General features: G+C 45.0%; 1 protein-coding gene across 4 annotated transcripts in view; it reads right to left on the bottom strand.

Annotated features, from left to right (window-relative positions):
• DDX43 (DEAD-box helicase 43) overlaps window positions 1–13,575 on the bottom strand; it is a 263,226-nt gene that overhangs the window by 105,753 nt on the left and 143,898 nt on the right. For all 4 annotated transcript variants that reach the window (XM_040349947.1, XM_040349949.1, XM_040349950.1 and 1 more), the window contains one exon: window positions 11,260–11,401. In XM_040349947.1, the coding sequence (XP_040205881.1) occupies window positions 11,260–11,401 (142 nt within the window). The remainder of the gene's footprint in view (window positions 1–11,259; window positions 11,402–13,575) is intronic.

The following is a 13,575-nucleotide window of genomic DNA, read 5'->3' as shown; positions in this document are numbered from 1 at the left end:
CTTAATATGTCCTCCAGCGAGGCACCAAAGAGTCTCCAACCTTTGAAAGGTAAATCCGTCAGAGCCTACCTGGAAGTTCAGTCCGTGGACCAGCATTTTAGCCATATTAGGCGGCGCAAAACCCCCACAGATACAGAGGCCCTGGAGATTAAAGGGCCGCATCCAGGGTTGCATCACAGACGTACACTAGGCCCTGCACTAGCTTGTCAGCCAGTGTCATGCAATCTGGGGGAAGCCGATGCTCCTCCACTGCCTGGTGCAAAATTTTAGCCCATTCAGTGAGTGTCTGAGACACCAAAGTCACAGCCATTATTGGCCGCAATGCTGACCACAGCATGGTGAACATGGAGCGACTCACCGCTTCGGACCTCCCATCAGTAGGGTTCTTAAAAACAGGGGTCCCCTCTACCAGAATAGTGGTTACCTTGTGCAACCTCGATCCCGGGGGTCAACGACCAGGGCGAAGCCCATATTTTTAAAAGGCTCTCTTCGAATGGGTAATGGGCCACTATGCGCTGAGGGACCACAAAGGACCCCTGCGGCCATTCCCATTCCTTATCTATGAACTTGTCAAAAAAAGTTTCATGAGGAAAAACCTTAACAGCGCGAGTCGGGTTAGTGAGACGCAAAAAGGACCGACCCCTCAGTGGATGTCTCAGCTGTATCCTCCAGCTTAAGGGTGACTGCATTGATAAGTGCACCCACAAGTGCTCCGCATCCACTGACACTCCAGAACAGGGTTCCTGTGCTGCAGCCAGGCCCGAGTAAAAGCATTCCCCAGGAAATAGCGGGGGAGGGGGCGCTTTTTACCCCCCTTACGCCCGCATGCTGCTTCCACCCTGGCAACAAACTACTCCAGGACCACCGACAAGGTTTCCATGGGAACTGCAAGTGCAGGGGCACTGGTTGCTGCCTCTGGAATGTCTGGGGAAGAAACATCAGGTTCTGACTTAATGCTGACTCACTGACAGCCCTAGGGACTAAGTCAAGGCACATTGCACAAAAAAATTCCCTCCCTCCTTGCTGCACTGACCGGGGGTGTTTTACCCAGGGAACTCACCACCCAGCAAGAAACTGCTTAGCGCCATCATCCACTCTGCCTTCACACACAGTGTGTGACTGAGGTGCTCTGTGGGGTGATTTGCGCTATTCATGTCGTACAGGAAGCCATCCAGCTCTAGAGGCCAAGCCATAGAGAAACCCCACTCCAAAATGTCCGCCGGGCGCCTCAGAGAATGGCATGCCTACAAGAAAATGGCCGCCCGCAATGAAGACCTGTGCCACAGGGCTGCCACAACAAAATCGCTGCCAATGGGAATTTCAATGCTGAAAAAAAACAACAAAATGGCACAGACGCTACCCAAAATGGCGCCCAAGCACATTAAGGCGGACGAGAAGGCTGCAGAGACACCGAGCGAAGGCTTCTAAGTAACATACCATCCCCCACAGAGAGTGGAACCGGACACCCCTGACAGCCCTCAACTGGGATACGGAGTCCCCCTACAGGTATACTGCGGCTGACGCAGCAGGCCCCGCAAGTGGAGGAGGAAGGAGAGGAGACAGAGGGAGAGGAAAGGGAGGACAGGAGACCCCCTAAGCGACCCCCCCAGGAATGCCCAGCTGTTCTAACCTGTCGTAACAGGAGGAACATTACTTACCCATCCATGCGTGGACTTGCTGGTGTGTTCCTGACAGACCCACAGCCGAGCAGTTTGGAGTGGCTGTCGGCCATGGTTCACAGTGTCTGAGACAACAGCAGCCCAGTCATATGTGAACCCCCGGAGCATAGAGCTCACCGGCCACCCCTGGAGCAACCGGGGCATGTTGTGGCCGACCCAGTGAGTAGCCAAGGTCTGCTCCCATTTGATGGCCAGACTGGGGGGGGGGGGGGGGGGGACTACAAGGATCTAAATTTTCCAGCCTGTTACCCAGCCGGCAGTTGATAGTAGATCTCAGGACCAAAAAATAAAAAAAACAAAAAGTGAACATTTCTTCAGGACTCCGGGCCCAAAGGGAGCCAGATCCTTCTCTACTGAGCTGCTGGCTGCAGGGTGAGGGGTTATGACTGGAGGGACCGCCCCCTGGGCGGGCTGTTTAACTCTGTTAAAGTTACATGTATTTAAATATCTAACATGTTTGTCTAGTCCTCTCCTAATAGACGAAACATAACCCACAAGTCAAGATTTAAGGAGGCCATGTCCGTCCATGGACGAAAAGAGAAAGTTATTTCCTGCTGACATCCTGTTTGCAAGACCGCTGGCTGCTATCCCTCTCCTCAGCTCAGCCAGCGGTCTGGCACCGCCACTTGTAGTCCTCTGAAGACCGAGCATGGAGTTCCATCTCCTGTAGTGGGCAGAGGGGGTCTCACAGCCCCCAGTCTGTGCCACCCCTACACTCTGCATCCCCCTACCTTCCATCTCAGTGCAGAGCGGGGATTATTATCAATCAGTTGTATGACACAGCGGTGATGTCGAACTTTGTCAGGTATAGTATACGAGAACATAGATCGTTGATGCCCCTCCACCCAACGTTATGATTGACAGTGCACTGTGCCAATAACAGCACAATTGGCATGGTGCCCTGTGAATCATAATGTTCTTGTATACTATACCTGACACAGTGGGTGATCCCCGCTGTGTCATACAACTGATTACTGATAATAGTCCCCGCTCTGCATGGAGATGGCAGGTGGGGGGCGGCGTGGAGGTGCTCCTAGAATGTATTTAGCAGATTTAAAGGGTAGCTATACTGATAATAATCCCCGCTCTGCACTGGAGGGAATGACAAGAGGCACTGATATTTGGCTCTGGTGGTCCCTGACACGTTGCACTGGTTTGTATAAGGCTGTAACCTAACATAATGTGTTATGTATGGCTTTCTGGCTTCAGAATGAGGGGAGTGTACCTCCCACATTCACTCCCATCCCAAGCATTCATGGGAAATGTAGGGGGAGAGAGATGATGCAATCACTCATCTAAGAGATCTTCCTTGCCAGAAAAGATGATGCATTTTTTGAATCACAAAGCCAACTTCCTGAAAAATCCGTCCCATCTCTCAACTTGTAAGAAACTTTACAAATGTAATAAACGGTTTAGTGTGTGGGGGGTGTACTAATGGGAGAATATTTAAAAATCCTGGAGTTCTACTTTTGGGTGGAACTCCGCTTTAAAGAATTCTACATTGGCTAAAAATACTCTAATTGTTTAGGCATCCTCCGGCCAAACCCCCGTAGATGTCCTGTTGAGACGAAACGATCGTCGGGTTGCTGTGACGTCATCGCGTTTTCGCCCTGTACGCTAGCGGTGTGTGAGTCCTGGTAGCGAGGAAGCATCGTAGCATTGGAGCATCGGAGAAGGACTTTTTTCTATGACTGCTTGTTACTGCCTATTATACACTACTTAACTGTAAGTGCAACTTTTAATAAATATCGATTGTGATTTTAAACGGTATACACTATGAGAATCCCTTTCTCTTTCATTATCCACGGTTCCGTTCGGACCCTATGCTGAGCCCTCTGATCATCCAGGTGGATGGGTTGTGGGATACCTCAATTCCCATAGGCTTTATGAGACTGGTGAGATACAGTCTTTAATTGCGGTAAGGAGGCATTTTATAAGCACGGGTGCAGTGTGGAATTTCATCTTTCATCACCCTATCTTCACCGTCTTGGAAATCTTTATGGATCTTTTTTATATGGATTTTCCGTGTCATCTTTTCTTTTTTTAGTTTTTTTCACATTTTCACTTGTGGGACAATTAAGAGAAAATTAAGTGCAATCATTCATTAACTTCTGGACTATTTGCAGCGTGGTGATTTTCTCTTATTTATTCCTTAAATTGTTTATTCTTTGGAATGATCATTTTTATTATTGATTTTTTTCTACTAACATCACCAATTACTCACCTATATTGCTGATTCGTCACTTATTAGCGCTGCATCCCCTTTTTTTGTTTTTATGTTTGTAATATTGTGGTACACAATTTAATGCTAGCTGCTCTTCATTTATATAACTATTAATTTTTATTGTTACACCTTTTAATCACTCAATTAATTCAGCGCAGCGCCAACCTTAGGGTTTTTTGTTTTGTTTTATCCTCTGGCAATGCATGACACATCACACTGAAGGACTGTCTGTTGGCTTGGGAAATGTAGGATCCAATGAATACAAATGAAGCAGACAGGTGCATATTTCTGCTGGCCCAAAATGTGTGGAGGGAGCTCTCTCCTGCTGGAAGTCTAAGAAACTTTAGTCGAGGTAGAAGGGTACATCTACCCTCCAGTGACATCCTAAAATGAGTGTCAAGACCGCTCCGAAGAGGTGGTGTTCCTAGAAGACATGTAATGTGAACACTGAAAACATGCCTGCTCTGCAGAATACAAACTTAAACCAACTCATACAGGCAGAAGACAAGAGAATCCACCAACTGCGTCCGGAAGTGGTTAAGGGTGTCAGTGTATTATTTTAGCACCAATCACTGTAATGATGTCACTGGTCCCCAAAAAGTATCACTTAGTGTCTGACTTGTCCGCTGTAATGTCACCGTCCTGCTTGAAAAATCGCTGATTGCCGCCATAGTTTGTAGACACTTTTGCGCAAACCAATCAATATACGCTTTATTTTTTACCAAAAACATGTAGCAGAATAAATATTGGCCTAATTTTAGAAAGAAATTTATTTTTGCACTTTATTGGATATGTTTTATAGCAGACGGTAAAAAATTTCAAAATAATTTTTTTTTGTTTATTGGGCAAAAAATAAAAACCGCACAGGTGAACAAAGACCATCAAAAGAAAGCTCCATTTGTGAAAAATAAATAAATTGTGTTTGTTTGATTACAGCATTGCATGTCCATGCAATGGTCAGTTAAATTTACACATTGTAAAAAATGGCCTGGTCAGGAAGGGAGTAAAACCTCCGGGGCTGAAGTGGTTAACAGTTTCAATATAGAATGTCGAGGGGGAGGGAAAGATCCAACAAGTCAAGTCTATTACCCCAGAATATAACAGATTTGTACCAAGCCCACAGTAGCCAACTGGGCTTCTTTTCCATAGAGCATGTTATTCATGAAACTGTTATGCAGCGTACACGATCATTTTTCGGCATAAAAAGTAATTTTTGAAAAACGTCATTTAAAATGATCGTGTGTGGGCTACACATTTTTTGGCTTCTGAAAAACGACAAAAAAAAAAATTCGAACATGCTGCATTTTTTTTACGTCGTTTTAAACAATGTCGTTTTTCGGGTTGTAAAAAATGGATTGTGTGGGCTAAAACAACGTTTTAAACCCGCGCATGCTCAGAAGCAAATTATGAGACAGGAGCGCTCGTTCTCCGTTCATAATGGAGTAAGCACATTCATCACGCTGTAACAGACAGAAAAGCGCGAATCGTCTTTTACCAACACGGAATCAGCTAAAGCAGCCCAAAGGCGAATAGAACTTCCCCTTTAGAGTGCCGTTGTACGTCACCGCGCTTGTTCATAATTTTTTAAAAACGATGGTGTGTGGGCAATGTCGTTTTTAATGATGAAGTTTAAAAAACTTCATTTTTTGAACATGCTGAAAAATACGTTTTTTTTTTTCATGCCGAAAAATGATCGTGTGTAGGCGGCATTAGAACTTATTATGGCAGGATTCAGCTGAAGAAACGGCAAAAGCAGCCCACTCCAACAGGCTCTCCATGAGGATTGGGCTGCAAGGTTAAACAAGAGTTTCCCAGCCTTTATAACATAAGAGACACCTGGGAGTAGCACATGCATTGGAAAGTAGATTAGTCCCAAGGACACTGGGGGATCCTAGGGAGGCATTATTGCTTCTGGAGCTACAGGCTATCTTCGAATCGGAATGGTACACATTGTATTACACAATGAAAAGCCTCTCTGAACATACAACTTCCTAGCAGAATATATTGTGGCAAGGATTAGGAAACTATGAATACAGCCAGGTCCAAGATTGAGCAGTGGGGAAGCATTAGGCATGCTTAAGGCCTACAAAATTACGAGGACCCAAATAGGAGACAATGTACCAGCTGTTCGTTCTGGATCCAGGAAAGAAACGCTGCAGGCTGCCTGAGTAGAGATGCCTCTGTATCCCCTCCTACTTCAGTTAACTGTTGAGCAATACAAATGGTGCCAGAGACCACTGGTACCCCCTGGCAGAGCCCAAAAATAGAAGCAGGTGCCATGTGTTTCTCAGGGAGGGGCATCCTGCTCCCTGAGATGCCCCAACAAACCCAGAGCTACTAAACCCTCAGCAGGACTGTAGAACTGAAAATAAATGCTGGGCTAAAACCCTAACAGATATGCCAGGCCTCAAGCCAAACTAACAAAGTGGGAGGGTACCAAGTATGGTGTCATTTGGCAGCGTATAAACACAGTACTTATCCATGTGTTACATGGGCATTAATATAGCCAATAGTGCCTGCCCCAAATGCTAGCAACATGAAGAGTGCCAAGCATGATGCTCACAGGTGACACTTGACCATCACATCACTTGCCAATTCAGGATATGGGTACCTGTTCACAATATGGCCACTAACTTCCATCTCCAACAAGGATGCTGATGCTTCCACTGCAATAATATACAAGTCCAGGTCGTGAGCAGCACAGGAGGGAGCCTGTGCTCAGAAGACCTCTGGCTGAATACCAGTATAGTGGCAATAATGGAATGTGATCCAACAGCAACTGTAAAGAAAATGGACACTACAGCTATCCATAATCATAAGAGCTCCAAACACCCAGCCCACAGAGGCTCGGGAAAGGGGGAAAGAATAAACCAATCTAGGCCACCCAGGGGGAGGTTGATATTCTGTATACTCCTCATATCCTGTACGACATCCCTGTGAATGTTCATCTCTCTTCTGCAGCAGGGACACTGTCTGCCTGGTGGAGACTAAGGATGAGCCGAACACCCCCCTGTTCGGTTCGCATCAGAACTTGCGAACACACCAAATGTTCGTGTAAACTTTAGAACCCCGTTAAAGTCTATGGGACTCGAACATTTGAAATCTAAAATGTTAATTTTAAAGGCTAATATGCAAGTTATTGTCCTAAAAAGTGTTTGGGGACCTGGGTCCCGTCCCAGGAAACATGTATCAATGCAAAAAAAAGTTTTAAAAAACGTCCGTTTTTTCAGGAGCAGTAAATTTAATAATGCTAAAAGTGAAACAATAAAAAAGTGTAATATTACTTTAAATTTCGTACCTGGGGGGGGTGTAAAGTCAGCATGTGAAAAAGCGCATGTTTCCCGTACATAGAACTGTCCCTGCACAAAGTGTCATTTCTGAAAGAAAAAAAAGGCATTTAAAACCGGCTTTGCGGCTCTAATGAATTGTCGGCTCTGGCAAATACAGAGATGATTCATTCACAAAAAATAAAAATAAAAAAGCTGGGGGTCCCCCGATATTCCATTAACAGGCCCTTCATGTCTGATATGGATATTAAGGGGAACCCCACCGTCAATTTAAAAAAAATGACGTGGGGTTCCCCGCAAATATCCATACCAGACCCTTATCCGAGCACGTTAACGTGGCCGGCCGCAGAAAAGAGGGGGGGGACAGAGTGCGCCCCCCCCTCTCCTGAACCGCACCAGGCCACATGCCCTCAACATGGGAAGGATGTCCCCATGTTGATGGGGATAAGGGCCTCATCCCCACAACCCTTGCCCGGTGGTTGTGGGGGTCTGCAGGCGGGGGGCTTATCAGAATCTGGAGGACCCCTTAACAAAGGGGACCCCCAGATCCTGCCCCCCCCTATGTGAATTGGTAATGGGGTACATTGTACCTCTACCATTTCAGGAAGGAAGTGTAAATAGTTAAAAAAAAAACACACACACAGACACCATAGAAAAAAATCCTTTATTAATAAAAAAAAATCCAGCGATGTGAATCCACTCTCGGCCCGAGCCCCGCTCCAACTTTGTCTTCTATCCTGCGACGGATTATCTCTCCAGCGACGGGTGATCAGCGGTCCGGTCCAGCGATGAGAAGATCCATCTGTCCAGAGCGCAGCAGGCGAGCTCCTCTCTCCGCTGGACACAGCCCAGCGGAATGACGCGCTGGAGCTGTGACATTTCTTATATAGGGGAAGCGGCCACCCGTCACGTGACCCCGCCCCCTCTGACGCACCCTCGTACGTCACTGGGAAAGACCAGGTCTTTCCCGGTCTTTCCCAGTGACGTACAAGGGTGCGTACAAGCCTGCTGCGCTCTGGACGGATGGATCTCCTCATCGCTGGACCGGACCGCTGATCATCCGTCGCTGGTTAGAAGACCACGTTGGAGCGGGGGGGCCGGGCTGAGAGTGGATTTTTTTATTATTATTATTATTAATAAAGGATTTTTTTCTACGGTGTCTGTTTTTTTTAACTATTTACACTTCCTTCGTGAAATGGTAGAGGTACAGTGTACCCCATTACCAATTCACATAGGGGGGGGCCAGGATCTGGGGGTCCCCTTTGTTAAAGGGGTCTTCCAGATTCTGATAAGCCCCCCGCCCGCAGACCTCCACAACCACCGGGCAAGGGTTGTGGGGATGAGGCCCTTGTCCCCATCAACATGGGGACATCCTCCCCATGTTGAGGGCATGTGGCCTGGTGCGGTTCAGGAGAGGGGGGGCCGCACTCTGTCCCCCCTCTTTTCTGCGGCCGGCCAGGTTAACGTGCTCGGATAAGGGTCTGGTGTGGATTTTTGGGGGAACTCCCCAAATTTAAAAAAAAAAAAATGGCGTGGTGGAGTTCCACACCAGACCTGAAGGGTCTGGTATGGATATTTGCGGGGAACCCCACGTCATTTTTTTTTTAAATTGACAGCGGGGTTCCCCTTAATATCCATATCAGACCTGAAGGGCCTGTTAATGGAATTTCGGGGGACACACAAGTTTTTTTATTTTTATGAATGAATCATCTCTGTAATTGCCAGAGCCGACAATTCATTAGAGCCGCAAAGCCGGTTTTAAATGCCTTTTTTTCTTTCAGAAATGACACTTTGTGCAGGGACAGTTCTATGTACGGGAAACATGCGCTTTTTCACATGCTGACTTTACACCCCCCCTAGGTACGCAATTTAAAGTAATATTACACTTTTATTGTTTCACTTTTAGCATTATTAAATTCACTGCTCCTGAAAAAACTGCCATTTTTAAAACTTTTTTTTGCATTGATACATGTTTCCTGGGACAGGACCCAGGTCCCCAAACACTTTTTAGGACAATAAATTGCATATTAGCCTTTAAAATTAACACTTTAGATTTCTCCCATAAACTTTAACAGGGTGTTCCGCGGCTTTTTGAATTTGCCGCGAATACCCCTAATTGTTCGTTGTTCGCCGAACAGGCAATGTTCGAGTCGAACATGAGTTTGACTCAAACTCGAAGCTCATCCCTAGTGGAGACACTGACAGAGCAGTGGAGTCACTGTCATGAGCCCCCATGAGGAACACTTACAGGCTGCCCTTAGATCCAGGATAGGGCTGTTGCAGCTTAAGCTGCATGTACTTAAGGATCTGCACGTTATCGTAAGTAAACCAAGATTCCCAACAGGGAGCTCAAGTCCTTACTCCTCAAGGCACTGGCCCCTAGCAGGTTGGATAGGTCGGTCACCATCAGGGGCTGCCTCTAGAAGTCTTTTGTGCCCAGTGCCCTACTACTGAAGGTTTTACTCTAAACTCATTGGTCAGAGATTAAGATCTCTGTCATGCATTTCGGGATTGTGCAAATCTTTCAGGTTTCAACTGTTGTGGATACGAGGACCGGAAATAGGTAAGATTTTCACAGCAGGAGCACAGATGGCAAAAAAAGTCAATAGGAGGTTACAATTCTTCCTCACTCAAAAAAAAAAAAAAAAAAGATTTTTGGTTTAATGAAAATACTTTCTTGTAAGTAGATCATAGGATATCTTCAGATCTATAACAATAGTTATCCTGTCACCTTCGGATGAATGGACACTGGTGCAAAAAAAAAACAAAAAAAAAACAAAACAAAACAACAACAACCTTCCTTCGTGCATAGCTTTAGTTTTAGCCATAAATCAACAAAGAGAAGGGATGGGATACCCATGAAGTACTCCACAAAATGGATTTACAGGTTAACCAAAAAAAATAAAAAATCCTCAAACATTTCAGGACACAGGGTATCGTCATATTCATTATCATACGGATCACGCCCCTGATGACGTCTGGAGTAGGATCACATGACGTTGTCGCGCATGGAGATCAGCCCTTTTGATGGTTGGAAACATTCCTTTACATGGCTACTCTACATGCAAGATTTTATCTGATTTTTGGGGAGTGTTTTTTGCTGGATTTTCAATACATTTGATTATCGTTAATACTACATAATGAAGGATTTCTTTGCCTATCCCTGAACACTGTATGCATTGAGATCCATAGAAAGTCCTTTATAGCAGGGGTTGTCAACACCTGGCCGAGGCCCACTACCGGGAACACACAGGCGTTCCTGACGATTGGGTTTTGTAACCCTGATGGTATGAGTCAGTGTATGCATTTCTGTTGGTGGAGGATCGCTCACAAGCTTTTTTTTTTGTCTGCACTTACTGGACTCTTCACCTTGAGCTTCTAAAATGAGCCACTGATAAGGACTCACGATTTTTTAGCGCTGCACCTTAATAGGGTTTTTACGATATGGATGTCTCAAAACACTGAACATAAGGGGAGGGCAGCACTGCAACAAAACCCAAACAGCTAAACCAGAACAGGGTAGAGCCTCACGCCGCAGCCTGCGAGACTCGTATGAGAAGACCAAGTAGGAGCACTACAAATTTGAGCTACCAAAGCTCGATGGCAATTTGCCCCAAAAAGCACTTGTGGCAGAAAGAGCCATCATGCTAGGTTCACACATGATGTGCAGTGCGAATTTCCCCAGAGTTTTTTTTTTCCCGGGTCGGCGGGGGCCGCAATTGACAGTTTAGGATTTTTTTTAATAAAGGAATTGTCAAAAATGGTCTCTGCTGTTATTTCTTTTTGATACTTTTTTTGGTGAATGAGTAGGAGCACCCCAGACCGATACACATTGGGGGGGGGGGGGGGGGGGCATGTGCAGTATTGCCACCACAGCTGCAAAATCCCTAGGCGGATTTGAGGACAAAAAAAAAAAAAAAACTGAAAGGTCGAGGTAGAGAGCAGCAGGTTCAACCTTTTTTTTTTGCAAAATACAGAAAACAAATCTCATACTGACTAACAGCATGTAAAAAAGCAATCATTGATAGTTTATGATGTGGGCTTAGTTACACTTTGAATATTTACTTACCAAATAAGTTATACTTTTTAAAGTAACATAGTTGTTCATTTGTAGATCATTCAGTCTTCCAGGAGTAGCAATGATTATATCCACTCCCTTTGCAACAACATTTATTTGGCCTTTACGGTCCCCACCGCCATAAATGCAAATGCTAAAAAACAGAAGCAAAAATAAATAAATATATAGTTTATTCTGCACTCCTGTCACCCATTTTCATGTCACTTAGCTGGTTCAGGCTCTGGATCGGATTCCAACTTTACAGTCAGTATCCATCCAGACGCTCCTGCCCAGTCCACAGCCAAGAGCTCCAGAGACCGCTGGAAGGCCAGAGCAGAGAGTGGTGACTGACCGTTACTAGCACTCTGCAGAGGGGAGAACTGAGCAATCTCAGGCGTTAAAATCGCTCAGGTCTCAGTGCAGAACCTGTGGGGGGGGGGGGATTAGATGCAGCATCGGAGAGTATAAAAAAGTCCCGTCCCCCCCCTTTTTTATAAATCTTTTACTAACAAACAGAACACACATTACATCATACACATTGAACCTAAAATAGTTTCAAATGCCCAAAAAATATAGAAAATATATTTCTCGTTTCCTTCCCCCTTCCAGTCTATATATTTTATCAAAGCTTAAATCAAAAACCATCCCCCATCCCATTTATGCACTTAAATACCAAACCAAGCCAGAAAAGACAAAGGGGAGGTGAAGAACATTAAATTCCTTCTATCCCCAGTGACCCCAAGCATTCTTTATATGGGAACACCCATATTATAATTAATGGCATCATGGGAATTAGATGCTGTATACAGTTTGTCCAGCCACTTTGCCCACACTTTATCGTACTTACTAGGACAACACCTATTCATGCAAGTATCTCTATACAATGGGAGATTATTATTTATCAATTGTTTCCAAAATTGAAGCATAGAATAAAGTTATATTAGCAAACACTCGCTCAGACACTGTAGGAAGAATAGCCTCTACCAGGCCCAGTAAGCAAACAAACATTGAAACCGGTTAACCACTTAAGACCCTGACAAAAATTAAGGACCAGGCCCCTTTTCGGCACTGCGTCGCTTTAACTGACAATTGCACGGTCATGCGACGTGGCTCCCAAACAAAATTGGCGTCCTTTTTTCCCCCACAAATAGAGCTTTCTTTTGGTGGTATTTGATCACCTCTGCGGTTTTTCTTTTTTGCGCTATAAACAAAAATAGAGCAACAATTTTGAAAAAAAAAAAATTCAATATTTTTTACTTTTTGCTATAATAAATTAAATATCCCCCAAAAATATATAAAAAAAAACTTTTTTCCCCCTCAGTTTAGGCCGATACGTATTTATCTACCTATTTTTGGAAAAAAAAAAAAAAAAAACGCAATAAGCGTTTATCGATTGGTTTGCGCAAAATTTATAGCGTTTAAAAAATAGGGGATAGTTTTATTGCATTTTATTTTTTTTATTACTAATGGCAGCGATCAGCGATTTTTTTCTTGACTGCGACATAATGGCGGACACATCGGACAATTTTGACACATTTTTGGGACCATTGTCATTTTCACAGCAAAAAAATGCTATAAAAATGCATTGTTTACTGTGAAAATGACAATTGCAGTTTGGGAGTTAACCACTAGGAGGCGCTGAAGGGGTTAAGTGTGACCTCATATGTGTTTCTAACTGTAGGGGGGCGGGGCGGGGCTGGACGTGTGAAGTCATTGATCGCCTTTCCCTCTCCAACACCTCTCCACGTTCTTCAGCTCCGGGGACCGATCGCGGGACTCCGGCCGCGATCGGGTCCGCGGAGCTTCAGGCCGGGTTGCGGGAGCGCGCCCGCGACCCACGGCTGGGCACTTAAAGAGGATGTACAGGTACGTGTTGTGCCCAGCCGTGCCATTCTGCCGACGTATATGTGCAGGAGACGATCCTTAAGTGGTTAAGGAGCAAAAGTGATAGCGTTCAATAGATCCACCACTTCCACCCAAAAAATAGCTATATATGGGCAAGTGCAGAAAATGTGTGTAAAATCCCCCTGAATTGCTCCATATCGCCAACACTCTGAAGAGCACACATGACTTATGTTTTGAAGTCTGTGTGGTGTTATATATGCTCTATGTACCAATTTATATTGGATCTTCTGGTCTCTCAAAGATAGCAAAAGGGAAATCCCACACACCCCTATAAATCCTCCATATCCAAATCTGGTATATCTCACACCCACCTAGCTCTTATAGACCTATAAAGATAGAATTAAATGCAAGATGAGAATACAATCTCGAGGTGGGCTTATCCAGACACTCAGACCCAAGCACTGATTCTAAAGTGGATTGTCT

Source organism: Rana temporaria, chromosome 4 (assembly GCF_905171775.1).
Source record: "Rana temporaria chromosome 4, aRanTem1.1, whole genome shotgun sequence".
In the NCBI taxonomy this organism is placed as follows: Eukaryota; Metazoa; Chordata; class Amphibia; order Anura; family Ranidae; genus Rana; species Rana temporaria.
This window is presented reverse-complemented; position numbering and strand designations above follow the sequence as displayed.